The sequence below is a fragment of the Dermacentor variabilis genome, chromosome 4 (assembly GCF_050947875.1).
Source record: "Dermacentor variabilis isolate Ectoservices chromosome 4, ASM5094787v1, whole genome shotgun sequence".
NCBI lineage: Eukaryota > Metazoa > Arthropoda > Arachnida > Ixodida > Ixodidae > Dermacentor > Dermacentor variabilis.
This window is the reverse complement of record NC_134571.1, coordinates 198,152,312-198,179,429: the sequence shown is the minus strand read 5'-3', so window position 1 is coordinate 198,179,429 and position 27,118 is coordinate 198,152,312. Positions and strand designations below refer to the sequence as shown.

The following is a 27,118-nucleotide window of genomic DNA, read 5'->3' as shown; positions in this document are numbered from 1 at the left end:
GTTGTGAACATAATACTACGGGCTGTGGGATTTAGAATATTTGTTTTCAAACGATCAATTTTGTTGTTATTCGAGTGCAATGCGAGAGCCGAGTTCAAGCAATAACTGTGAAAAAAGAAACTACATTGCAATTGAGTAAAAACAAAACTTCCAAATCGAGTGTACATTTTTGTGCCTATTAAATTATTTTAAAGTTTTTCTTTTCAATCATTTCAGCTTAAATTCAGCTTCGTTTGGCCTACAGATCTTTGGATGCAATTTTTAACCTCCCCTGGCCGATTTTTGCAGTGTACGTGACCTACTGGTTTTGGTCTTCTAATTTGGGGCAAAACTCTTGGGCATGAAAATGGCGGTTTCCAAACATCATGCATACTCGTATCGACATTCCAAGCATGAAGTTACCAAGGAGGCTAAACACACCAAGAAACTCGTGTGCAGCTACATCCACTCAGTTGTACAAATTGAGTATGGCACTTCTGCAGTACCAATTGCTTTTAAGGCTACCATAGGAGGCAAGGCGATTCGCCTTCCAGGTCAAAGGGCGTAACAGTGAAAAAAATGTGCGGCTATAAAGAAGTATCTTTTGCCATTCAGCAACCATTTTGGTATTTATTAACAAGCCCATGAATTTCATTCTGGGATAGCAAATGATTCGACACAATTTTTGGGTGTTCCAACCTAATGTACAAGCACTTTTCAGTGGGATTGGAATGTTTTTCTTTGGGCTAAAGAATTAAAGCAATAAGGAGTTAAGGAACGTCATCTAGCTTTACTGTCTCTTCATCTTGGCAAGGTGTTTCTTTGCAGCGTGTCCACTTATTATTCTTTACAGCATACCGAATTACCAGAGATGGTGACAGCAGTAGCGGCTCTGGTAGGGGCACCTTGTGACGCTTTGTCCTACTACATCATGTTAGACACCTTTTCGTTCTGTGGTTGTTCGAATGCTTTGTGCCAGCAGCTAAGTAGAATATGGTTGCTCACAGCAATAACAGCTCACGTTGGAGCGACGGCGCCAACTTGAGACAGGGACAGAAGAGGCAGGGCACTTGCGTTGTCTTGCCTCCTCTGTCCCCGTCTCAAGATCGTGCTATTGCTCCGACATGATGTACCAAGAAGCCCAAGCTGCTCATGTGAGCTCATCATCCTCTCTGGTCCAGCCTTGGGGCACCAGGTGGTGCCTCCAGATTGACTATTGGAATAAATGTCTCCAGTGATCCAGCATTCTGCAAAGAGTTTATGCATGTGGACAAGCTGCAGAGCTTTTCATCATTTACTAGTTCACTAAGGAGCTAAAGAACATGGTATGGGTTAGGATAGGTTCACAGTTCACCGCGTGCCTGTCAGGGGGTCTGACAATGTGTGCGCCTGCCTGTGCAGCAATGTTGCCCACATCATCGTCCTCGGGAGGAGTCCAGGTGGCCACCAGCAGTGGAGGGGCCATTCACTCGTCCTCGCTGCGTCCGCGCATGGCCAGCTGCATCACAGTGCCCGACTCGGACTCTGAGGGTCACTACAGTCCCGCCCGTGCCCTGCCCAACTTCACGAGCAGCGTGCTAGCGGCCAAGGCCATCAAGCCTGAGCCACAGAGAGACCCGCTGCCCATCAGGTAAGAGATGGTGCAGCGCTTGTTGCGTGCGGCCGGTGGTCGGATCTGTCTACCCGGGTGTGTTATGTGTGGGCTGTTTTCCTTTTTTAAAAAATTATGCAGACACAATGCACATCTTAGAATCTGTGAACCAAAGCTTTCGTAAAGCGGTTAATCAAATCCTATAAATTTGCCCATTTCATTTCTGCATCTTTGGCGTGCAGGAAACTGGTGAACATGCGTGACATGCGGTGATTGTCTCAAAGAGCTAGTTGGCACTGTCACGATAGAAGTATACGTGCGATTGTGGCCTAATAGTTAGGGCATTGGAGTGTTTTGGAGCAGTGAGGTTCAATCCCATTACAGTGCAGTCCGCTTATAACAATACCACATATAACGGTATATATCTTGTAACGATGAGTTTACTTAAGAGTGTCAACTTCTGCGTTAGGGCTGTGAGAAAAAAAAAAAACGTAATGGTATGTTATTGGTCACATATGAGAGACGCTGATCAAAATTTTGCCTTCTGGACAGCGTTTTCCATGCCGACAAAGGTTGACATTTGTGTTGTTCCCCTTAAATGAACAATGTCGAGACAGGGCCAAAGTTTGCCTGTGCAAGTTCGTGGCTGCTGCCATGTCATGTAGCAAGTCCCACGCACACACTGATTGTAAAGCCGTGGAGAGCATCATGGGTTATTGCAGCCTGCCACAAGATACCGTCAGATGCTTCACGTCTGTGTTGCGCATTGACCACGATCGTGCTTCATACATGTCCAGAAAGAAGGGGAGGGAGAGAGAGGAGAAAAATAAAGTGGTGGTGCCCGTCTTTACTACAATCTCTCACTCTCTCTCAGCCAATGTAGAATTATCCCCAAAGCTATATGTAGAACATGGTGCGGAGAAAGTGCAAAGCTAAGTTGCGTGAGACAAAGCTGCAAATTCTGCAAGATTCTCAACACGGTTTAGAGGCGAGCACTCGCGTAAAGAAGTATGAGCTTGCACATTCACTGATATCAACAATTCTGAAGACCGGGAGTGCCACGATCATGACAGCTGGAACTGGTGGACATGCATTAGTGGAAAAGGCGGGGCTTCGTGCGCCAGGGTAAAACCCCCATGATAGTGAAACCAACGCGTTGGAAGTTGCTGATATTAACGAGCTCTGGGAGCACGGTAATGTGGATGTGAAACAACTGGCTCCATCTTGTGGCGCTCTTTGCCAACTCACAATCAGTGGGGCGAGCAGGAGGCACTATGCGGTAATGGTGGCAGATACTAACTCTGCAAATACAAACTCGTCTCGGCATGGTTCCTTTAAGGTTCTCTTAGCAATGTAAATGCCAAGCTCAGTCTACATGAAAAATGCTGTACAGAAGGCAAAATTTTGATTGTTTTATCCGACATATGGTCATAACGTACCGTTATGCATGGTTTTCTTTCTCATAGCCCGAATGCATAAGTTGATACACTTGACTCATCATTGCAACCAATATATTGTGATATGTGGTATCATTATAAATGGAGCCATCATGCTGGAAGGTGATTGACATCATTGCAATGGAGAACTCAACTTTGAACAAAGTCCCCTAAAGCGCTTGAGGCGCATGTCCAACTCGGCAGCTGCTCAGCTGCAAGAAATTGCTACTAAAAAGTACAAGATTTTACTATGTTTTACTGTAAGTGTACGAATAGAGATTGTTGAACCCTCCTTGATTGTTGGCCTTCGACCTGATTGGAATCCTTGAATTGGCCTTTAAGATAAGATCGAATGTTCTGTACGGACCTTGCTTCTCATTTATACTTGCGCGCACTCACTCTTAGTTACTCACTTGCGCTCTATCTTGCGCTCGTGGAATGAATGTGGAGTGAGCAGGAGTCTGGCGCACTCGTGAGTGAGTATGCTGGCCTGTGGCCACAGCTGAAGGGGCACAGTTCAGTGTTAGAGGCTGCGCATGCTTGCCACACAACGTCCCGCAAATGGACCGCAAGCCTCACGAAGCACATAATCTTGTCCTAGCAGCAGCAGCAGCAGCCTGTGCAGCCAGAAGAAGCGGCTCCTATGCCATCCGCTGAACGGCGGTGGGGACATCGTGTTGACGCCCAAACGGGAGGTGGACGACGACTGCAGCGTGCAGCTGCGACCGGCCGCGAACGGCTTCCTCGAAGGGGAGCGCCTGGTCAAGTGCAGCGCCCTCATGCCGCCCGTGTCAGCAGCCGCCACTCTGGGCCGGCCGCACCTGTCACCGCTGCAGCACGTGGGGCAGCCCCTGCACCTGGCACCTAGCTCGCAGCCGGAGTTGTACAGGTGGGTGCAAGTCGAGGAGTTGTGCTCTTCAGCTAGAGCCCAGAAAGCACACGGCGAAGAATGGCGCGAGTGCTGTATAGTCACCGTCACACTTAATCCGAACTCTCCCTTAAGTACTTTTTACTAGGGACGTGTGAATACTCAAAGATACGAATACAGTAGAACCTTGTTGATACGTTCCCGTTATGTACGTTTTCCAGGCGCCAACGTTCACCATCGAGAACACAAGAAATGACTCAATAGAGTTACTCATTTTTTACCGGTTCAGACGTTCCCGGAAAACACGATTTTTCGGCACTAACGTTCAGTACGTTGCCAAATGGCAATTGTATGATACAGTTTTCTGGCTGCTAGACCCCATGTAAACAAGAAACTGTGCAAGGTGCACGGGATTGAGAACGGTATACAGTCGAATCTCGGTGATACGAATCTCACGGGGTCATGAAAAATATTCGTATTAGCCGAAATTTGTATCATCAGAACAATTAAAACTAGCTAAATTAAAGAGTCAGAGGTGAACTCACTCAGGCACACGTACTTAAAAAGCATTTCTTGAAGGAAAATTATACAATGTCCTTCTGCTTCTTTTTCTTTGTCAGGTCACTTAGCAGACTTTGTCCAAATCCATAAAAACGCGTGCACGTGTCATCGCTGATTTCATCTGCGGCCATAGCACACCTCAAAACTTCGAGCGCGTGCAGCGTTTCAGCCACCGGTGGTGGTCCTTCGCCGTCGCCCACGTCTAACGCAAAGAACGCGGCCCAAAGTACAGCAGCTACTCCGTCCGATTGCATGCGGAAAAGGAGGAAAAGCACAAAAGCAACAAAAGCACCACCGCTTCAAACTCTTCGCGCCCAGTCGCGGCCTCAGCGCTGTCCGGCGCCATGCCCGCACCTCCGCACCAAAAGAGAAAGGGAGAAATCACGTGACTGCGCGCTGTTGTCTTTCGTGGCTGTCAGTGGGGCTCGCGGTCGTCCGTCCGTGCGCTGGAATCGTGCCGACTGTGGCCTGTCCTCCACGCAGTGGCGTAACCTCCTCCCTTCCTTAGCAACCAACGTGCCGGTGGGGGGCGCAGCTGCGCATAGCAACTGTGACGTCACACAGTAGCGTTAGAACGAGCGTGCGCGTGCCTACAGTATTTACACGATTGTAAGTCGACCCCTTTTTTAAATTTGAAAGTCTGAAGTGGGGGGGTCGACTTACAATCGAAACCAAAACATGGCCCCGCCAAATAAAGCGAGACCAACGGGAGCTATGACGTAGTTACAATTTTATGTTTGCTCTATGGCCCTACCCGTATCTTTTTGCTACCCCGCGTGTTTGTTCGCTTTCAGAAGGGTTTTTCAACATTTTTGAGAGTTTTACAGTGCATGCAACACTCATGCAGGGGGTGTCAATAGTTGATGGAAGCGCTGCTGTTCCCATTTGCGGCGGCACCCTCAGAACGGCGGCGCTTGTGAGGAGTATCGGTAGTTCATGGAAGAGCAGACACCACTCGCGGGTTTCTCTTTCTCTGTTTAAAGGCTCTGTTTAAAGGCTCTGTTTAAAGGCATTGGTATTGGTTTGACGCGTTCCACTTGACTGCCGGTTACATGCTACTTCTATGCTTCCCCAGTCGTCATGAGTGCTCCAGGCCCACTAATCGTTTGGCGCTCGTTCACAGCAGCGTTCAAGAGGGCTGCCATCCTTTACGCCGAAGAAACAAATCACTGACAGCGGGCCGCAATTTCGATGTTTCTAAACGGGTGGTGCGAGAGTGGCGACTGCAGCGAAGCGAAATTTTCACCTGTGTTGGCAAGTGAGAAATTTCCCAAAGTCTGGACGCTTTCCGGAGCTGTAGGCTAAGCTTGCGGCGTACATTGCTGAAATGTGTGATCGGTCCCTGCCAGTGAAGTGCGACGTGGTGATGAAACAAGCCCGGACCTTCGCCTTAATTTTAAGGTTCTGCTCTGCCGTGAGGACAACGAGTGGCTGGCGGCAGAAGACTGTGAAATTGTCAAAAAAGCCTCCCTGATGGCTGCGTGTGGTTGGGTGCATTTGGCGTGGGCTGCTGTTCTGCAAGATGTCCTGGTGCGGTCATTTGCCAAATTTGAAATTTCGCTGGACCACGATATGCTGTGGGACCGCAGCAACAATGACGATGGCAGCACTAGTGCAGACGAATAGTCCAGTGACCATGTCAGCTAATAATAAATTTTCGTTATCGAATGCGCCCTCGGGTATATGCTCTCTTATATTTTTTTTTCCGGTTGGGCGATATGGGGGGGGTCGACTTACATTCGAGTCGACTTACAATCGTGTAAACACGGTAGGCGGTGGCAGCTGCACGGCCGCTCCTTCGCCAGACGTCTCGTAGTAGTCGAGTAGGTGTGACGCATGGCTCCGAAGCGGCCCAGTGATTGCGCGCCAAGCAGTTCGGGGAAGCGGCAGCAGATGCCGGATTCCCCCAACACCAAACGCCAGAAGAACAAGGAGCGAATGCGCATGCGACAACTGAACATGTCACCAGATGCGAAAGCAAGGGAGGCAGAATGGAAACGCCAACAGCAACTGATTAGATCGCCGGGTATCAAAGGCAGGGAAGCAGAACGAAAGCGGCAGCAGCGACAGGCGATATCGCCGAGCACCAAAGCGAGTGAATTGGAGCGCAGACAGCAGCAGCGACTGGCCATTTCACCGAACAGCAAAGCCAGGGAAGCGGAGCGCAGACGGCAGCAGTGTCTGGCTTTCGCCAAGCACACTTTAGAATTTACAAAGTATCTTCGGTAATTTTCCTATCAACCGACACGGGTCGAAGATTGATTTGTAGCAACCGTTCTCTAGCACGTTGCAAAATAATGGGGCTCAGCCAGGACCACAGAAAAATTCATATCATCCGGAAATTCGTATTAGCCGTGATCGTATCATCGAGATTCCACTGTATAGCTGCCCGCCGTGGCAGCTTCACCACAATATTCGCCCGCCCGTCTCACGTGAAAGTGCTGGCGCGCACTCAGTTTCCCACTTCGGTACCAGCAAATCTGCTCCAGGGTGATCGCACGTGGCATTCACAGCTATCATTGCCAATACTATTGCGATCAGCATCTTTGCCTATCTGTTTCACAGCATGTGGTGCCATCTGACTCGTAGCGAAAGCTTTTAATAGTCGATAACCATAATGCGCTCCCGTTCCCTGCTGCGGGCGGTGCAACATGGGCATCACATTTCACTTCGGCAGTATCTAGCGTTGCCCCCCAGGTCAAATTCATTCCTGTTCTTAAAACAAGAGGCGACAGGAAAACAACAGAACACGTCTCTGGCCACCGTATCACTTCACTGTCTCATGCCGTATCGATTTGCACGAGGCTTCAAGTTATGTACTGTCAGGAATAGTTGTGTCAAATTTTTTTAGTTACTCTGGATCGTACGTTTTTCCTGGTCAGTACGTTTCTTCCGTTTCTTTTTTTTTCCAAACAGTATGAATGCAGTTCTACTGTTCTACCTGAGCAGAATCCTCGGATCCTGTGAAGCGCTTAGCAGTCTGTGCTGCTAGCGAAGAAATTTGACTGGGCACGTCAGTCAGCATAAGTAACCGTGCCCGACTCTTTTCCCTTATGGCCGAACATGAAATACTCATTCGAGCTACTTTACGAGCTGTATCAGAACGCACTCATGAATGATGCGGAATTCACTGAAGGCATACCTGAAGTAACTGATGCATCTAACTGTTTTAGAAAAGAATTTGCAAGAGGGGTATATGCCTTAGCATGCGTGGGACTAATGAAAAACCTGGTATGAATGCGCTCAACACGCAGATTGACCCGTGATGTACAGCCCACCTGGGTTTTCCGTGGAGCTTGCTGTCGAGACGCTTTAACTGGAATAAACTGTTCCAGCACTCTACACTGGTTCACTCTCGCTTGTGGTTAAGTCGAACAGGCTACGAACAGGTTAAGTCCCCTGCACCGTATAAATTCACTGAAGTCGGACGACATTGGAACCAGCGGGAACGAATTTCGAAGTCCGGTGGTGAAAATGAGATTTGGACACACAAGAAAGGCACTGCATCGATCACTACCTTCAATGCCTTAATAGCGTCGAGTCCCAGTGAATGAAGTTTACCACAGGTGACTTATCCCAAATCCCAAATTTTTCACCACTTGCTTCTAGTAGTTCTAGATGATTAAATGCGATTAAAGCAGGCAGATGTGTGAGAAGTACATCTTGTAGTCCCAAACATTCATGAGTGAGATGACTGCCCCCGTGTCGATCATTGAGGGAAGAGTTACATTGTAAACTTTAATGGGCAGGCGCATAAGTGACAGGGCACTGCCACCATCTTCGACGTTGAGGACAGTAACTGTATTTGTAACTGTACTTTCTTGAGTTCCCAGTTCGTTGACGGTTCCCACTGTACCTTCGTATGACCAGCACATTTGGCAGAAATGTCCCTTTTTGCCACATGTCTGGCAGAATTTGTGGCAGGCAGGACAAGCCGGAAAGTTCGGCCATTGCTGTGGCGAGCCGTAGCAGAAGCAGCCGCCGGGCCGGGCCGACGGCACAGAGGCAAAGGAGGCGCTCGGTTGCCCCTTTCCCTGACGGGGAGGCCCACCTCCTCGCTCTCAGCGGCCGCCATCTCAGCCCGGTCGGGGGGAGGCCAGTCCGTTGGCTGCCATCTTGAAGTGAAGGCGGGAGGAGAGGATAACTGCCATCTTGAAGTAGAGCAGGACAGGGAAGACTGTCACCTTGAAATGGAGCCGGGCTGGGAAGGTAACCGCTATCTTGTACTGGAACAGGGCAAGGAAGACTGCCATCTTGAACGTCCTGCCAAAGACAAGACTGGTCGCGTCCGCCATCTTGTGGCTGCCGACGCTGTGAAACGGCGTCTACTTGTAGAACGCTGAGCTGTGCCATTATTTTATCGGTGCATTCCTCTTGCTGCGCAAATTCCAATGCTTTCTTGACGGCAAAGCACTGGCCGAGCTGAATGAAGCTGCGGCGAGGCTGATGCAACTGCAAGCTGCAAAGGATGTGGTCATGGACCATGAGGTCAGTAGTGGTGCCAAACTTGCAGGATTTGGCGAGCTCTTGAACATCTTGAATTAATTCCGTAGTCGGCTTTGCAAGACATTGTACTCGGCATTTGAAGTGGAGGTGACTGCAAAATTCATCGTGTTCTTCACAAAAGTGCTTGTCAAGAAGTGCCGCTTTGTATACGTCAATTTCCTTGGAGTCGTCTGTCCCTTTGTTGGCTCTGGTCTGTGTCTCACCCTCGATGAGGTTGTAGTAAACCGTGATGCCTTCCATCCACAGCGCGCTGAAAGGAGCGTTTTCTTGTGGTTTGGCGTAGCGGTCTTGGCGGCGGCAACGTAGGCCTGCAAAACACGTCACCATTTGAGCCGAGGAATAGCCGGAATTTACACGATTGTAAGTCGACTCGAATGTAAGTTGACCCCCCCCCCCCCCATGTCGCGTGACAGGAAAAAAAAAGAGCATACCCGAGGGCGCATTCGTTAATGATAATTTATTAGTAGCTGACATGGTCACTGGACTACTCGTCTTCACTAGTGCTGTCATCGTTGCTGCGGTCCCACAGCGCGTCGCGGTCCAGCGAAATTTCAAATTTGGCAAACGACTGCACCAGGACATCTTGCAGAACAGCAGCCCACGCCGAATGCACCCAACCACACGCAGCCATCAAGGAGGCTCTTTTGACAGGTCCGGTTGGCGTAATTTCGCGGTCTTCTGCCGCCAGCCACTCATTGTACTCGCGGCGGAGCAGGGACTTAAAATTAAGGCGAAGATCCGGGCTTGTTTCATGACCATATTGCACTTCACTGGCAGGGACCGATCACGCATTTCAGCGACGTACGCCGCAAGCTTAGCCTACAGCTCCGGAAAGCGTCCAGACTTCGGCACGTGGGAAATTCCTCACTTGCCGGCACATGTGAAAATTTCGCTTTGCAGCAGTCACCACTCTCGCACTACCCGCTCAGAAACATCGAAATTGTGGCCCGCTGCGCAGTGATTTGTTTCTTTGGCGTAAAGGATGGCAGCCCTCTTGAACTCTGCTGTGAACGAGTGCCGAACGATTAGTGGGCCTGGAGCACTCAGGACGACTGGGGAAGCATAGAAGTAGCACGTAACCGGCAGTCAAGTGGAACGCGTCAAACCAATACCAATGCCTTTAAACAGAGAAAGAGAAACCCGCGAGTGGTGTCTGCTCTTCCGTGAACTACCAATACTCCCCGCAAGCGCCGCCGTTCTGAGGGTGCCGTCGCAAATGGGAACAGCGGCGCTTCCATCAACTATCGACACCCCCCCATAAGTGTTGCATGCACTGTAAGACTCAAAAATGTTGAAAAACCCTTGCGAAAAGCGAACAAACACGCGGGATAGCAAAAAGATACGGGTAGGGCCATAGAGCAAACATAAAATTGTAACTACGTTGTAGCTCCCGTTGGTATCGCTTTTTTTAGCGGGGCCATGTTTTGGTTTCGATTGTAAGTCGATCCCCCAACTTCAGACTTTCAAATTTTAAAAAAGTGGTCGACTTACAATCGTGTAAATACGGTACTTTTCTACCATCGTGCAAGTCCAGAGGGAAGCTAGATAGAATGGAAGAGAGGGGGAGAGGAGGCAGAGAATGGTTAGAACAGACAAAGTCGCGAAACAAGTGAATAACAGCCTTGTGACTCTTCGCTCGCAGTTCCCACACAAATACAAGATCGGGGGGGGGGGGGGGGGGAGGGGGGATAGGGAAAATGCGATATGAGAAGGCAAGGAAACGCTGGATAAACTTAAGTTCAAGGTACTATACGATGCATTTCTGCTATTTCTGAAAAATAAAACCATGTAAGTATGTCTAGCGGACAACTTACGCAGGGCATGCAGAAGCAGACCTGTGTTAATTAAAGCGCACTGCAGGGTCTAGGCGACACAACGGAAGTGGTCGCACATCCAGTTGACACTGCTGGGCGCGCCATGATAGCTTTGCAGCTATGGCATTGCTCGAGGTCGCAGATTTGACTGAGGCAGCCGCATTTCGAAGGGGGTGAAATAAAAAACGCTCGTGCACTTTTACTTAGGAATGCGTTAAGGAACACCACGGTGCCAAAATTAATCCGGAGTGCGCCCCTACAGCCTACCTCATAACCCGATTGTGGTTTTGGCACGTACAGCCCCGTAATCCAATTCAAGTTTAATGCTTGTGCCACGATGCGATGTGCCATGTGAGGCAATGACAGTGCTCAATCCTCTATGAGGTTATGAAATATGGTGCACAATAACGCCTCAAGCAAGCACCTCTCCCTGTGTGTTTGGCATACTACGCATACAAGCAGCACTGGTGCACGCAAGGGAACATTTAACATCAACTCACCACTCTCGCGTTGGACAAAATGTTGATGAAATTAAACACTCGCCGTCAGCATCACCATTATTATCATCAATCAAAGCAAACAGCACAAGGCTTTGCTTACATCGATTCCCACAGTGAGTGGGGCCTGCATAATATTTTTGTCTGCAACCACCTGCCATGCATGTAAATGTGTCTCAAGCCGGGAGTTCGAGCTCACCATGTAAATACGAAGCTACAAAAAGCGACCGTTGTGTGGCTGCAAACAGCGTATAGAATAAGGGGGCACCGCATATGTTGTTTCACAAATATGGCAGCCATGAACAACAGTCGTCCCGTACACTCGCTTTCGTTGGTAATGCGGTTTGTTGGCTTTCTAAGGGTCGTGCAACCGCTGTGCATAGATCTGCATTTATTCGGTACAAAACCAGAGCTTTAGTTGCACCTGTCAGAACACCCGACGACCTAGCTCCGATTAGGCCTAATATGCTAGACAGTGTGCCCAGTGATGTGACCTGTGATAAAAATTTGCCGCCAGCCGATGCGATCGAGGGCTGCAGACCATCACAGGAAGCTTGTTGCTAATATGTTCCTGTGGGGCGCTCTTCAGTGATCGGTCGCGAGATCATGCATACAGGTTAGACTGATGGCCATTAAAGCAGCGTTCGGGACCGCATACGAGTCAACTACTGCCAGCGTGCATGCCAAGTTTTTCTTCGTGCTCGCCTGTGGGCAGAGAGCTCCAAACTGTGTAAATCTATGTGCATTTAAACTGAACACGTGTATTCGGTATGATCAGCGTGTCTTCCGGTGGCTAGTCGGCCCGCTCTTTGCACATACTACCATGCTTTCCATATGCACTGCTTTTGTACTTCCCTCTGTCTGCATGGCATTCATTTTTTTGATAGGGAAGGTCGACATGGGGGGGGGGGGTCGAATGTCGTAACGATGAAATCGCCTGCCATTGGAACGCTGCGTGCGTCAAGGCAGTGACCACGGCCGTTCATTCACCATGGAATATTCGAAAAACCGGATATTCGAGAAACCACATAGTAGATATTTGATTCGCGAATTGAATTATTCGAATGCTCACCATTAGATTCAAAATAAAATATTCCAGTATTTGCACACCCCTATTTAGAACATATCCATGACATTGGTTTGTACGCCATTGAACGTACGACGGAGGGAATGCTGGCTAGCAGCGACCGCCTTTGCCAACCACAGAAACCGCTGCATATACGTGAGAGATTTGGAAATGGATACCACCAAAGAAAAGTGAGCCCAAAGGCACCCACAACGCGCTCGAATCAACGTCTACAACCTGTGTGGAACACAACACAGATGGCATGCACGCATGAGAGTGTGTGGCACCGTGTTCACGGAAAAAAAGAAAAAAAATTTAACTTCCAATATTCGCTACCTCTCGTATCGCACCGCCTCGCAAGGTGGAACAGTGCATTAGAATGCTAGAAGGTAACACTAAAAGTAATGAAAGCCAAAGGTGATTGTAGCCATTTGGCTGAGCAAGCCAAAAGTTTCCCAAGTTGTTGCGTACTCCAGGGTAGCGTATCGTACTGCTGCCGAGAAGTAGCGGCGCCTGCCTATCGAAGCTCGACCGACGTTACTTATTGGGTAGCGTGGCAGCGTCAGCAGGCGGCAGGCATCTGGTAGACCATGGCGACCAAGCAAGGGCGAGACGATTTCTAGTGCGAAACTTGCATGGTTTATTCAAAGGTAGATGAAAGAAAATGAGAAGAGCATGAAGTGTTTAAAAGTACCTTTCGGAGCCCCTTAAATAGGCTCTCTACAATCGTGGGCGGGATCTTGCTTCCGTCGATGTCACGTGACCGGCACAGAAAGAGGGCCCCTCCTCATCTGGTTATACCGAGCCTGCTGAAAGGAAGAAGTCGTACTGCCTCCTGGAATTGTAGACGCCTGTCCACCTCTTCTGCGTGTTGCGGGTTCGTGGAAGTTCTCTAGGTCCAATTCGAGAAAAGGGTCTCTCTAAACTCGCATACCCACACACACATACACACACAAAAGAGGTCTATACACTGCGGGGCTTCCGGAAACACGCAGACACTCGAAACGGTCATGGTGAATTAGAAAGTCACGCTTCATTTCGATGAGGCCTGGTGAATGAAGGTCGGGTAAGAGAAAGTTCTTTCTGCACGTGGATCAGGATGCCCACAATAGCAGGCAAATCACGCCTCATTTCGACGAGGCAGGGTGAGATGAGATGGTTGGTTGAAATTCCTTTCAACACGTAGTGTCAGATGCCAACCTTAACAGCATCTCCGGCAGGGGAGGAAGATACCGACATGTAGGGGCCAGCAGCCGCTGTCCGAGGGATCGGCGTTTCGGTAGCAGAATTCCCCTTAGAGGTGACGAACCTTTAGTTGGTAGCAGGTAGATTCCTGGAAGTGGTCATCAGTCCTTGTGGCGCTCTTGTGACTTTTCTTCCTGGTCCAGTCCGGTGAAATTGGTCTTGCAAGCAGGTCTCGCAACTATTCGTCTCCCGCGTGGGCAAGCAATCACCCCAGAACAGTGCCGGACCCACAACCACAAAGCAGCGAGCACAAGGCCGCTCTCCCCCAAGACACACCTGGCTTTAAAGAAAAGAAAGAAAACCCGCTACACCTTTCCCATTCCCTATGCGCGTCCTCCCCCCCTGAACACTAAAAACAGCCATTTCTTGGAAGCGTTAAGACGTGGCTATTAAAATTGGCTAACAATCGGCTTCACTTCGGAAAAACGTATGAAAGAACGTAAAAATGCGACGGAAACCCGGGTGAGCATGAGGCTTTCGTTACTCTAGGGGCAACGGCTCAAACCATCGGCATTGCTGTTAAGCTTACCCTTCTTGTAGCGAATATCGAAGCTGTACTGTTGAAGAGCCAAGCTCCAGCACAAAAGACGACCGTTTTTCGTAGACATGGACTGCAGCCAAGTGAGGGGACAGGGGTCAGTCTCTATGATGAACCTTGAACCAGCGATATAGCAAGCTAGCTTCTGCACCGCCCATACTACACAGGCGCATTCCTTTACTGATGCACTGTATGCTTCCTCACGAACTGAAAGCTTTCTACTGGCGTACAGTACAGGGTGTTCATTCTTGTCATCTCTCTTTTGACAGAGCACCACCCCCATACCCCTATCACTGGCATCACACTGAAGAATGAATGACTTAGAGTAGTTGGGTGCGTTCAACACTGGCTGACTTGTTAGTGCGTTCTTCAGCATACTAAAAGCCTTTTCTTTTGCGTCATCCCACTTTACCTTTTGTGGTTCTGTTTTTCTGAGGGCATCCGTTAAAGGGCTCGCAATCTCGGAATACCGCGGGATGTATCTTTGGTAATAACCCGCCAAGCCAAGGAATGATCTAATGTCCCGCTTGGCGCGTGGTTGCGGGAAGTTGTCTATGGCGGTCAGTTTAACCTCGGAAGGCCGACAATAACCTTGCCCTATTACGTGACCTAGATAAGCTACCTCCGCGCACCCTAATTGGCATTTATTTATTTTTTATTTATTTATTTGATACCTGCTTCGCCTTTGGAGGCATTACAGCAGGGGGATACATAAAAATAAGCATCATATTTGACACCAATAAAGAAACTATTTACACAAAGCGCGGTAAAAAGCATCATTTGACACATTGGATACAATCATAGGCGGTAGATTATTCCACTCTCTTATACATCTAACAAAAAATGAATAGCGGAAGACGTCACCTTTAAAGGAAAATTCGTTTATTTTGAGACTGTGGTCCCTTCTTTGGGATATATAGGACGGCTCTTGAATGTACTTCTCCTTATTGATTCCATGTTTTAGAATGGTAGATATTATGGAAAAATTTCAACCTGAGGTTTCGTCTACGATCTTTCAATTCTTCCCATTTAAGTTTACGTTTGCTTTCTCTCATGCTAAGTTCACGATCCCAATTACCTAGAACGAATCGCACTGCCCTGTTCTGTATTTTTTCAAGCGTATCGGCCAGCTCTTTGGTATACCTGCTTGGGAGCCTTAACAGTTAAGTTGGCCTCTCGTAGACGACAGCACGGTTCGCAGGTGTTGCATATGGTCCGCCCATGATGAAGAAAAGATTGCTATGTCATCGAGATAGGGAAGTGCAAAGTCCTCCATTCCTCGTAGCACCTGGTCCATAAGGCTAGAGAAGCAATATGGCACATTCTTCAATCCAAAGCTCAGGACTTTCGAACGAAAGGTTCCCATCAGGAAATAAACGCCGCAAGCCTGCTTGCCCTCTCAGTCAACAAAACCTGCCAATACCCTCCGACTAAATCGAGCATAGAGATGAAATTAGCACTGCTCACTTTCTCAAGCCTTTCCTCGATATGCGGTATTGGATAAGCCTGGTCCTTCGTGATTAAATTGAGCCTGCGGTAGTCGATACATGGGCGCGGCTCCTTTCCTGGGACCTCAACCAAGATAAGAGGTGAGGTATAATCGCTCTCTCCTGGCTCGATTACACCTAGCTCTAACATCTTGTTTATTTCAACGGTCATGACTTCACGTTGACGAGGCGAAACGCAATAAGCTTTCGAACGAACTGGGTCCGACGAGGTTAACTCTATATTGTGAACGATCGCAGTGGTGCTGCCCGGTGTGTCTGAAAATACGTCTTTAAATTCAAACACGAGTTCCGTCAGTTCGGCCCTCTGATTGGGATTCAACTCCGCCTGTTCTACTAATTTATCAATGGTCTCGTCAATGCCTTTTGTCTCCGTCACTGCTGTTAACTCTGGAAAGTCGACAGGCATTTCCTCTGGTTGGTTAAGGGACATGTTCACAATGGCTTGCCTCTGCCTGTAGGGTTTAAGTAGATTGCTATGGTACACTTGTGGTGTCCTTCGTTTTCCCGGTACCGTGATTACGTAGTTTGTTTCAGATAATTTCTGAATTATGTCAACAACCCGTTGTGGTGGCTCAATGGCTATGGTGTTGGGCTGCTGAGCACGGGGTCGCGGGATCGAATCCCGGCCACGGCGGCCGCATTTCGATGGGGGCGAAATGCGAAAACACCTGTGTGCTTAGATTTAGGTGCACGTTAAAGAACCCCAGGTGGCCAAAATTTCCGGAGTCCTCCACTACGGCGTGCCTCATAATCAGAAAGTGGTTTTGGCATGTAAAACCCCAAATATTATTATTATTATGTCAACCGGTCCTTCCCATTGAACCTATAGTTTGGTTTTCAACGAGGGTTTCAGGATCATTACCTTTTCCCCTACTTTAAAGCGTCGCGTGCGAGCCGTCCTGTCATAGTAACGCTTAGCCTTGCTTTGTGCCTTACGCATTTCCTGCCCTGCTAATTCCTGAGAAGCGTGCAGACGGTCCAACAGCTCTAGCACGTATGCCACAACCGAAGGATCGTCTGCCCCGCCTTCCCAAGCTTCTCGAACAATGCGGAGAGGGAAGCGAAGGCAGCGTCCGTAAACGAGCTCTGAAGGTGAAAAACCTGTTGATTCGTGCGGTGCAGTTCGAAGCGCGAACATTGCTGCAGGCAAGCAACTCTCCCAATCGGCTTTGTGCTCATAACAAAGGGCTCGCAAAAGCCGTTTCATGACTGAGTGGACTTTCTCTGCCGCGTTTGACTGCGGGTGGTTTGACTGCGGGTGGTACACTGAGCTATGGATAATTTTAATACCGCACCTTTCCAGAAACGTCGAGGTCAGTGCGCTCGTAAAGACGGATCCTTGATCTGACTGGATTTCTGCGGGAAACCCTACTCGCGCGAAGATAGATAAAAGCGCGTTGACAATCTCCGCCGAGCTTAGTTCTTTGAGAGGCACTGCCTCGGGAAATTTCGTTGCGGGGCATAGTGCAGTAAGAATATGTCGATAGCCAGACTGCGTCGCAGGAAGTGGTCCCACTGTGTCTATTATGAGCCTGCGAAACGGCTCCGTGATAATGGGAACAAGTTTCATTGGCACTTTAGCCTTATCTCCTGGCTTGCCTATGCGTTGACATGTGTCGCAGCTTCTTACAAATGCTTCTATTTCTCGAAAGCAGCCGGGCCAGTAAAATTCCTGCAATAAGCGGTCCTTTGTTTTACGAATGGCCAGATGCCCTGTCCAAAAGCCCCCGGGAACCAGGTGCAGGAGCTGCTCACGATAGGGACGCGGCACCACGAGTTGGTCGAATTGCACACCCTTTCGACTGGTGTACTTTCTATAGAGGACGCCTGCCCTCTTTAGGAACTTCACGTTCTGTTTGGCTACACCTTCTTTAGCGTCAGGCCTTAGGTTACGCAGGGTGGAATCTTTTTCCTGCTCAGCAATCAATGTGGCAGGGCTTACACTCGATAACCTTTGCCTGCATTCTGCCTCGCGAGACATTTCAGGCTCTGCTGCTTTCCTGACTTCTTCATTAGCTGGTGTACCTTCCGCATCATCCCCTATAGGGCTGTCCTGTTCGGTACTGGTGGACGAATCCTCCTTCAAACCTGTTTCCTCCACTACTGGACACTCGTACACTGCCTTGGCCGTGAGCTCCCGTGCCTTGGAATGAGTTAAGGCTTGCACTATCCCTTCACTAAACCCGATTCCCCTGCGTCGCAGCAAATCCTCTGATTTGTTAGAAAACAGATATGGATACTGAGGCTACAGATGTGCCGAGACGGCAGCTTCAGTGTCCAGTACTCCAAAAGGTCCTTCGATACGAATCTTGGCCACAGGGAGACAAACACTGGAGGCCTCTACGGCTTGCCTTATCGAAGCACATTCTCCTGTGAATTGGCCTTCCTCTACGTACGACGGATGCACCACGTCCATTGTGGCTGCCGAGTCGCGAAGCACCCAACACGGTTTGCTGTTTACCATAAGGTCTCGAATGTACGGTTCCAGCAAGTTCAGATTTTCTATGTTACTATTTAGTGACAGCAATACTAGTTTGGGATTTCTGCACCCCACGGAGATATGCCCCGTTTGCTGGCAGTTGTAGCAAACTATTGGTTTCTTGGCCTCGAAAGCCTTTTTCTTTTGCCTTTCTGCCCTCAGTTCGGGTGACTCCTTCCTTCCCTTGCTGTTCTTGTCACTACTTTTCACTGAATCTGACCTTTCCTTTGATTTATACTGATTCGACTTTGACCATCGCTCTGGCTTGTCGGGTCTGTATTTAGTCACCTCCTTCTTAGGAGCTTCGTTCCCTTCGAACGCATGGTGGGTTACGTACTCCTCAGCGAGATTGGTTGCTCTCGTGATAGTGTCTACGCCTGGCCTATCCTGAACCCAATGCTTGATGTTTACTGGCAGCCGGCGGTAGAACTGTTCTAAAGCAATGCACTGCATTGTGTTTTCGGCGTCACCGAGTGCACCCTCTTCTCTGAGCCATTCCTTCAGGTTTGCCTCCAAGGTGTATGCAAAATCTGAGTATGACTCACTTTTGGTTTTCTCGACTTCCCCGATTTTTCGCCTAAATGCTTCCGCTGATAATCTATACTTTTCAAGCAGGTTCGCTTTGACTTCATCGAAGTCCTCTGCTTCTTCTTTCCCCATGCGGTCGATAATATCAGCTACCTCACGTGGCAGCAACGGAAGCAAGCGTTGCGGCCACGTGTTTCTCGGAAATTTTGCCTTCTCAAAGGTGCGATCAAACTGTACCAGAAAAAGACCTAAGTCCCCTCCTACTGCGTAGGGTGCCATTAAGTCTGTCATTCTGCGCTTGCTTTCACGTGCCTCTGGGCTAGGTCTCTCAGAATTTTGAGCTTTCAGAAGTTCAATCTCTATGCGCTTCATTTCAAGTGCGTCGCGTGCAACACGGTCGTGCTCTTCTTTGGCCTCACAAGCTGCCAGCTCGCGCTCCTCTTTCTCTTCTAAGCGCTTACGCTCTTCCTCCTTTTCTGTAATGCTATCTAGGCATTCCTTCAGTTCATTGTCGTCGGCCCCTATTGCTTCGATCACCTCAATGATCTCCGGCTTTCTCTTTGATTCGGCAATTTGGAGGCCCAACTCTTTGGCCAAGCTCAACAATTCCGGCTTCTTTAGTGCCTTCAAGTTCATGGCTGCCCTTAGCGCTGCTAACTCTTCACTCTATAACAACCTTGACGTACTCAAACGTCCGTCAGTGGTTAAAGAAAAATCACTTCTATGTACTTTCTAAAAAATACATAAAGCCAAGTGACACCTCAGTGAAGAAAAGCCGTGCACTCACCATATGCAATTATGAATGCAGACACCTTCCTTCCGAACGTTGTCGCCAGGACGAAGAGGCTACGATCTCGTAGTTGTCATCCAAGTCGGTGTCTCCAGGTTTCCGTATCCCAATCGCTGCCAGTCAGTTTGTTGCGCACTCCAGGGTAGCATATCGTACTGCTGCCGAGAATTAGCAGCGCCTGCGTATCGAAGCTCGACCGATGTTACTTAATGGGTAGCGTGGCGTTGTCAGTGGGCTGCAGGCATCCAGTAGACCATGGCGACCAAGCAAGGGCGAGACGATTTCTAGTGCGAAACTTGCACGGTTTATTCAAAGGTAGATGAAAGAAAATGAGAAGAGCATGAAGTGTTTAAAAGTACATTTCGGAGCCCATTTAAATAGGCTCTCTACTATCGTGGGCGGGAGCTTGCTTCCGTCAACATCATGTGACCGGCACGGAAAGAGGGCCCCTCCTCCTCTGGTTATACCGAGCCTGCTGAAAGGAAAAAGTCGTACTGCCTCCTGGAATTGTAGACGCCTGTCCGCCTCTTCTGTGCGTTGCAGGTTCGTGGAAGTTCTCTAGGTCCCATTCGAGAAAAGGTTCTCTCTAAACTCGCATACCCACACACACATACACACACAAAAGAGGCCTGTACACTGCGGGGCGTCCGGCAGACAGGCAGACACTCGAAACGGTCATGGTGAATTAGAAAGTCACGCTTCATTTCGATGAGGCCTGGTGGAAGAAGGCTGGTTGAGAGAAAGTTCTTTCTTCGCGTGGATCAGGACGCCCACAATAGCAGGCGAAGTCATGCCTCATTTCGACGAGGCAGGGTGAGATGGCCGGTTGAAATTCCTTTCAACACGTGGTGTCAGACGCCAACCCTAACAAAGTGCACATGTTGCAATTTTTCAAGGGGCAACAAAAATGGCTTGGTGCTTCTCCCTTAATCAAGCATTCCATGTTCTTGTTAAGTTGCCTTGAATGTGCTGGCTTAGTGCTTCTCCCTTAATCAAGCAATCCATGTTTGCACCTTAGAGTTTTTGTTTATAGTTAAAATATAGATGTCTTCCTTGTTCGGGTTAAGTGTGACAGTGGTTGTACAAAGAAACTCTGGAAGACATTGTGCAGATAAGCATCATTGGCAGTGAAGAACCATTATACCGCAGGCTGCAGTAATCATATTTGCTGAACAGATTGCCGTTGAGGTATTCTACTGTGTTTATACTGGGTTTTAAACATAGCAGGCAACACTGCAGAAGATATGGAAGTACATTGCAGTCATAGAACTCTCAAGTTTTGTGGTGCATTTGGTCTTGATCTGCGACACTTCGTATATTTCAACTATAACTCGTGGACATAAGGTTTTGCCACGTCCCATATTGCTTCATATTTCAGTCGGGCTTTCATGTGCGAAGTATTCTTTGGTTCTGAATGTTGCAAGTCTGGACTGATGGAAAGGTGCTTATTTGTGGGGCCCTTACAGGAACAGTTGGATTAACCGAGGGGCTAAATTTTCTGTAGCAACCAAATGAAGCCTAGGAATCCGCAGTGAAAATTAAAGACATTTTCTGAATTGAACCGTAAAAGTAATAATGAAAGGGGAAATTAAAGCCAAAGAAAAGGAACTTGCCACCGGTAAAAGAAGGTGAAAGAAGTTTGGAGGTTATGTCACAGTGAATTTTATTGCAAGAAGAAAGGGGGTTAACCGAGGGGCCCGACCCCCTTCCTTCTCGTTGATTACACAACGAGGGTCTCGAATCCGGCAACATTGATGCCTTCAGGTAGCATATGTGGGTTTATTGACCAGTTGCCTTCACCCAGAAAGATGACGTTCTCGTGATGCCTGCGGCAAGAAGGACGTTCCACGTCCGCCGCCAAGGTGGTGGCACTGGCTAACACTCCCAAGGTTCTACTAGGACACATAAATACCCAAGAAAGTTGATGGGAAAACAGCGCCGCGGTAGCTCAATTGGTAGACGCGAAATGCGAAGGTTGTGGGTTTGGTTCCCACCTGCGGCAAGTTGTTTTTTCATCCACTTTAATTTCCATTAATTTATTGTTTCTTTATTTCATTTATTAAGCACAATTAATTTCCCCTATGTTGTCCTTGGTGTCAGTGTTTGTTGGCTTCTTATGATATGAATTCTACTGCGTGTTTTGCACAATAAAAACTGACCACCCTGTACTTCAGCATCACAAACCTGCCCTCCGACCATGCTCCGTTTCAGGGAGTACTGCCGCCCCACTGTGTACGTCGCTGCAGCCAGCAGCCTCGCCCAGCCTGCATATCTGCCACAGCAGGCCCCACAGAAGTATGTCCTGGCTGCCAGTGGATTCCTGGCCCCGCCCCTGGCCCCACCCCCAGCCCACCACCACAGTCGGGGCCCCGCGCCCGCCACAGCCACACTGGCTGCCGTGCCCTACGCAGCACACCCACTACCCGCCCACCTGCAGCCTGCGGCAGCCGGTCCCCAGGGCACGGGTGCTGCCGCAGCCCCGCCCACTTTTCCGGCCGCGCCTGCGGCTGCCGTTGCGTCGTATGGCTATGGCCTGAACCCACTGAGCCCAGGCAAGCCCCAGTACCAGCACGTATACCAGATGTTTGGCGAGTGAGCAGGCCGGGCTTTCAAAGCCACTCTGGCCAAAGGCTACAGACTATTGTCGTGTTTCGAAGGAAAGTGGCTTGCCACTTGCATGCTGCTGCTGGGTCAGCTCTGGAGGAACAAGTGCGGACACGGATATGTGGACCAGTCATTGTGGACCGTGTGCAGTAGTTCCCCACTGGCACTTAGTGGACCAGTGTGGACGGTACGGCACGTCCTTTGGTGTGTAAACCCCCTAGTGACTTCACACTGAGAACCATTTATGCTGCGTGCTGTTTAGTTTTTCATTTTTCTCATGTACAAGCACACACCTGGCAGCAGCACCAGTAGTCTAGCTTCATGGTGTAGAACCCAGGTCCAGGAGAAATGGTTCACCTCGTTTTGCTTTCCAACATGCTGCAAGCCACTTGGCCTCATATGTTTGACCTTCGAGGCTCTTTCCCTTTATTTCTTGCTGAGGGCTTGTCTACTAGAATCCTTAGCACCTGGCTCAACCCTCTGGGCCTTTTTGTCATCGGCTCCCACCACGGGTATCACCAATGTGCACAGTGGATATGTGCGTTCTTAGTCAAGCATCAAGTGTAGCACTGCTACTGTTGCATTTTTCTTTTTCGTGACTTAATTGTTGTCCTGTAGAATTATCTCAGTAGCTGTTCCTACAGCCGTCTGCACTTCACCAGGGATTTTGTTTGCTACACCCGAACATTGTATTTGTTTTGCGTGCCTGCGTTTTTGCTTGTGTTTGGGCAATGCGACTACACTGCGCGGAACGACAGACAGTCGTGCTATTTTGCATGTGTGCGGGCTTACCTCCGGATCACTGTTTCCAGAGTGGCAGAGTGTATGGGCACGGGGATTGGTGGCACGAGAACACTGCTTTGTGAGATTTGCAGTGTCTGCACGTTGATCCACAGAGAACAGTTTTGTGCTGTCGTCTGCATGTACACAGCTGCCTTCTGCCCCTTCAGCTGTGCCTTGCCAGGGGTGGGCATAGACTTGGAGGTGTTGGTGTGCCGATGCAAACACGATTTGCACCTCAAATGCCCACAGCTTGAGAAAGTTGCTTCACAAAAGCGGACCTAGCTGTGTTTGGAGCTCCCCGTGTAGCAGTGCCGTGTCTACCACAATGTCGGTCACTGCACTTGGCGTACATTCTCTCTTGTGAGCTTTTGTGAATGCGTGAGGTGGGCAGATAGATTTTCTGGTTTTTGCTGTTCACACCCATACTTAGTGCACTGTCATGGCCATGAAATTTCGGCAGACGAGCGGGAGGAAATCCTGGCATGCAGAGACAGCACTTAGTTGCCGAGACCTTTCAGCTGTAAGCATTTTGTTGCATCGTTGCAGCATGAGTGTGCACTTTCCTCATAGTGTTCGTTAGTTTTGGCAGTTGAAGAAGCCTCTCCCTCTGCATTTCTCGGCGAAAGCCCCCATTTTCTGTAGTTTCTTTCTCTGCCAAGCAGCAATTCCAACACCTTCCCGCGCCAGCTTTTCTCGTGCGAACTGAACGTCGTGTGCCTTTCTCTCCCAGCCTCGTACTTCTGTTGTGTTTGCCGTCCTCTCTCCCTCCGTCTCTAGGCAGGGTGGTAAAAAAAAAAAAAATGGGCCATCTTGGACCTCTCCTAGACGCGTTGTGTGCACCGGTAAGAGCACCCAACATGGTGAAAGAAACAGATGAATTCTATTTCCATCTCCTTACTCTTTAGGACAGCCAGATGTATTTTTGTGAAGTGCCTCTCAACCTTAGAGCTGGATGTAGCAGGCATAGTCGTAGTAGTTTCTCAGGGCACGCACCCCCCCCCTAGGCCAGTGGCCGGTGCGCAGTGCCCGTGGGCGCAGCTTTTGTGCGTGTGTGTGTTTTGCCTCACTGGTGTGTGCAAACCTTGCTACTGCAAAGAGCATTGTCCTCTCGACTGGGAGAAGGAAGGGTGGCGACAGGTTTTACAGGGTCCCTTGTTGCGTAGGCCTGTGGGCCGTTACCCTGTCCCCACGTGTAATTGGAACGGCGATCGGGTGCTGCTTTAGGCTCAACGCGAGTGCGCAAATGTTTTTTTTATTTTACCCTCCTAATTGTAGATCCACTTATGTTTCGTGTGTTGAGAGACAGCGTGTGTGCCAGAGTAATGGGCAGGAAAATGAAAAAAAAATGTGATAATGAAAGCAGCACGTTTTGCGGTAACTGTGGTCATATGCATTTGCTCATACAAAGCTTAGTGAGGCAGGTCTTTACTTGTAGAGGAACGAGAATTACCACTGCTGCGTAATGATGGGGCCTGGTGAGACGTGCTTGCACGGCTTACTTTAGTTTGTGCTAGGGTGGGTGGAAGCTCCGTGCTTTTCAGCCGTCGGCGCCTGCAACCACCATTTGTTAGTGTCACCATTCCTGCTGCTTGTGTTGGCTTTTTTGAGCGATAAATTGTCCATACAGTGTGTGTGAAGCAAGGAAACCAGCTGTGTATTGTGCAGAAATCGTGCATTTAGGCCATGTGTCATGGAGCATACACTCTTCATTGCCACACACACACACACACAAAAAAAAAAAACTGGGTAGCACACACGAGGCGAGGGTAGGCTGACATCTCACCATAGTGTAGGTCAGTCGTGTTGTTGAAGGAACTTGCACAAAGTGCTGTTTTCTTTGGCGTTGTTTTTGAACACGGCACCCTTTGTACTTTCTCGGAATGCAGTGGCATGGTATGATGGTGTTGCTTTTTCCATGCGTGCACAGCAAAGCTTTATAGACGCTGCATTTTGCTGTTTTGCCTCCAAAGTGTGTGTTTTTGTTTGCTTCTTCAGAGCCAAAAAAAAAAGAAAAGCAATGGTTTCTGTTCTTTCCTTACGGTCACATTGGTGTTAAAAAAGTTAAAGCCCACTTTATTGTTCCCAGCACAGCAATGTTGCAGCCACGCTCGAAATGCCCGCAACTTAAAGCGAAATGAAAAAACACTTTTATTTAAGCATATACTTTTTTGGTTTGAGCTTTCTCTTTAAAGCTCATGTGTTTCTGCACGCTTCCCTATCTCTTGTACAAGCTGCATATCACCTTCCTCTTTTCGTTGGGATACTGTGCCTTGTTTCCCCACTTTTAAAGTTCCTGCGTTGCTTGTGTTTTTTATTATCCAGGAGTTGCCTGCAACAAAAAGCTGGGGATGTCTTCCTCACGGTGATAAGAAATGGCACCCCTGCTCCCTCCCCCCCCCCCCCCCCCCCAGCTTTTCTTTTTTGCCATGTGCTTTTTGTTCCAGTCTCCAGTGATGTCTGCATTTGTGATGATGTACATACATACGCATTACGGATGGCTTGCACCCCCTCCTCCCCCCCATCCTTGGGAACAGCAACAAGCTTGGAGAGGTCAGGGATGCCTGCACATTATCTATACTGTACATAAAAGAGAATGCCGATAAGTGCAACAAGTGCATCACATTGGTCTGTTGCATTCTATACACGTTGTACACCGCAAGCATAAACATATATATATAAGTATACACGTGTATGTTCCACAGCGAAATGGGCAAAGTATAGAGGTTCACTATCGAAGGGGCAGGGACTAGTTTTGGGTAGGACAGGTGGGTCTACTAAAAGGCGGGATGAGTTTTACTATGCCCTTTTCTTTTTATGATTGATTAGGCAGAAGGCTTGTGCCAGGCTAACTGCCGAATTCAGAGGTTGGCTTGAGTGCTAATTGGTTGCTGGTGACTGTCACATTGAGTTATGGTGGCATTAGTTTTGATGTCAATGTTCTTTGTGATGGTGGCAAGTCTCGCTGCTGCATTTGAGCAGAAATGGGCATCTGGCGATTCTGCTGCACCAACAGAGAAATTGCAACTCTGCAGTTTCGTTGGCCTTGCTCTCCTGCCGTCTGCGTGCATCTATCTGTATTCTTATTCTGTATGCATAAACAGCATATGTTATATACTAGTCTTTAAAGCAAACAAAAAAAAAGGTAATCTTACTATTTGAAAAGTGACTAGCTTTTCACCTTTCATTTTCTTGTTTTCTTGGTGAGGCTTCAGATGTGTTGTCTGCTGCACACTTTACTCATTATTTTGCCAGTTGTTAGCCTTGTTACTGTGCTGTTTGAGTTATTTCTTTTTAATCATTGGTATTGTTATAAATTGCAGGTGGGATGTTGACAGCATGTTTTTTTCAGTTTATACATTTTTTTTTTTTGTTCAGGGGACACTGACTATATGAAAGAGGCCTAGCTGGGTGGGATTCTTGGGGGCTTACAATGGGGTAAACTGACTACCAATGTTTGTGTACAAGCTTTTGACGTTTAGCACCTACTATGACTTGCTAAAAAAAATATGAAACCGAGTGGTAGTGTAGTTGTCGGTCTTGGTTTTCATTTACGTTGTTGTTCTATTCCCAACTTGGGCTTGTGTGTGAGTGTGTGTCTGTGTGTGTGCGTGCGCGTGAGTTTTTAGCAGTGTTGACTACCGTGTACTCTGTTTTTGCTTCTCCTGTTGTCTGGCTGCGACTTGCAGGTGTAAAATGCACATCTTTCCCTTTTTTTTTCTTTGTCTTTCGCTTCCTCTGAGTTGTCAGTGTTTATAAAAGTACATAATAGAATTAGAATTCACGAGTATGTTTTGGTTCTGCTCTTGTGTGTATTATGTGGGTATGGCCAGATGCCTGTTCACTATTAAAGAATCGAAGAACTGGTTGATTGCTGAGTGTTCTTGTGGCACCCTCCACTAGCATAGCAAATCATGGTATAAATGCAAGAAACTAGAGAGTTTGCTGGTAGAATCCGACATTGTCGAAATTGGAAAATGCAAAAAAAGAAAAGAAAGAAAAGAAAAAAGCCAACAATGTGAGGTGGGAAGGTAGCGACTCCTTTAACAGTCAAAAGAAAGCAGTAGCATAATAAATGTGGATGCTGAATTCTATTGGCACCGACCCAAGTCAAAGGGGATGCCAATAAATCAAGATCAATCGCCACATGTCTCAGCCAGTTAACTCGCTAGCCAGTCTGGGTCAACTGGCTGGGTAAATTCCCGGCGAACGATTACATAGTGCGGCTGGAGTGGCAAAGAAGCTTGGGCTGTCGGCTGACTTGCTTTTGCTCAGATTTCACTGCGCAGTCTCATCTTATGGTCCTGATTGTTGATGTAACACTTGAC

General features: G+C 48.5%; 1 protein-coding gene across 6 annotated transcripts in view; it reads left to right on the top strand.

Annotated features, from left to right (window-relative positions):
• Nucleotides 1-26,661, top strand: part of Hipk (Homeodomain interacting protein kinase) — a 114,952-nt gene extending 88,291 nt beyond the window's left edge. For 5 of the 6 annotated variants that reach the window (XM_075690786.1, XM_075690785.1, XM_075690780.1 and 2 more), the window contains 3 exons: nucleotides 1,381-1,609; nucleotides 3,608-3,895; nucleotides 21,618-26,661. In XM_075690786.1, coding sequence (XP_075546901.1) covers nucleotides 1,381-1,609; nucleotides 3,608-3,895; nucleotides 21,618-22,002 — 902 coding nt within the window. In that variant the 3' untranslated portion in view covers nucleotides 22,003-26,661. The remainder of the gene's footprint in view (nucleotides 1-1,380; nucleotides 1,610-3,607; nucleotides 3,896-21,617) is intronic. The other variant, XM_075690784.1, reaches the window with a different exon arrangement.
• The last annotated feature ends 457 nt before the right edge of the window (nucleotides 26,662-27,118 follow it).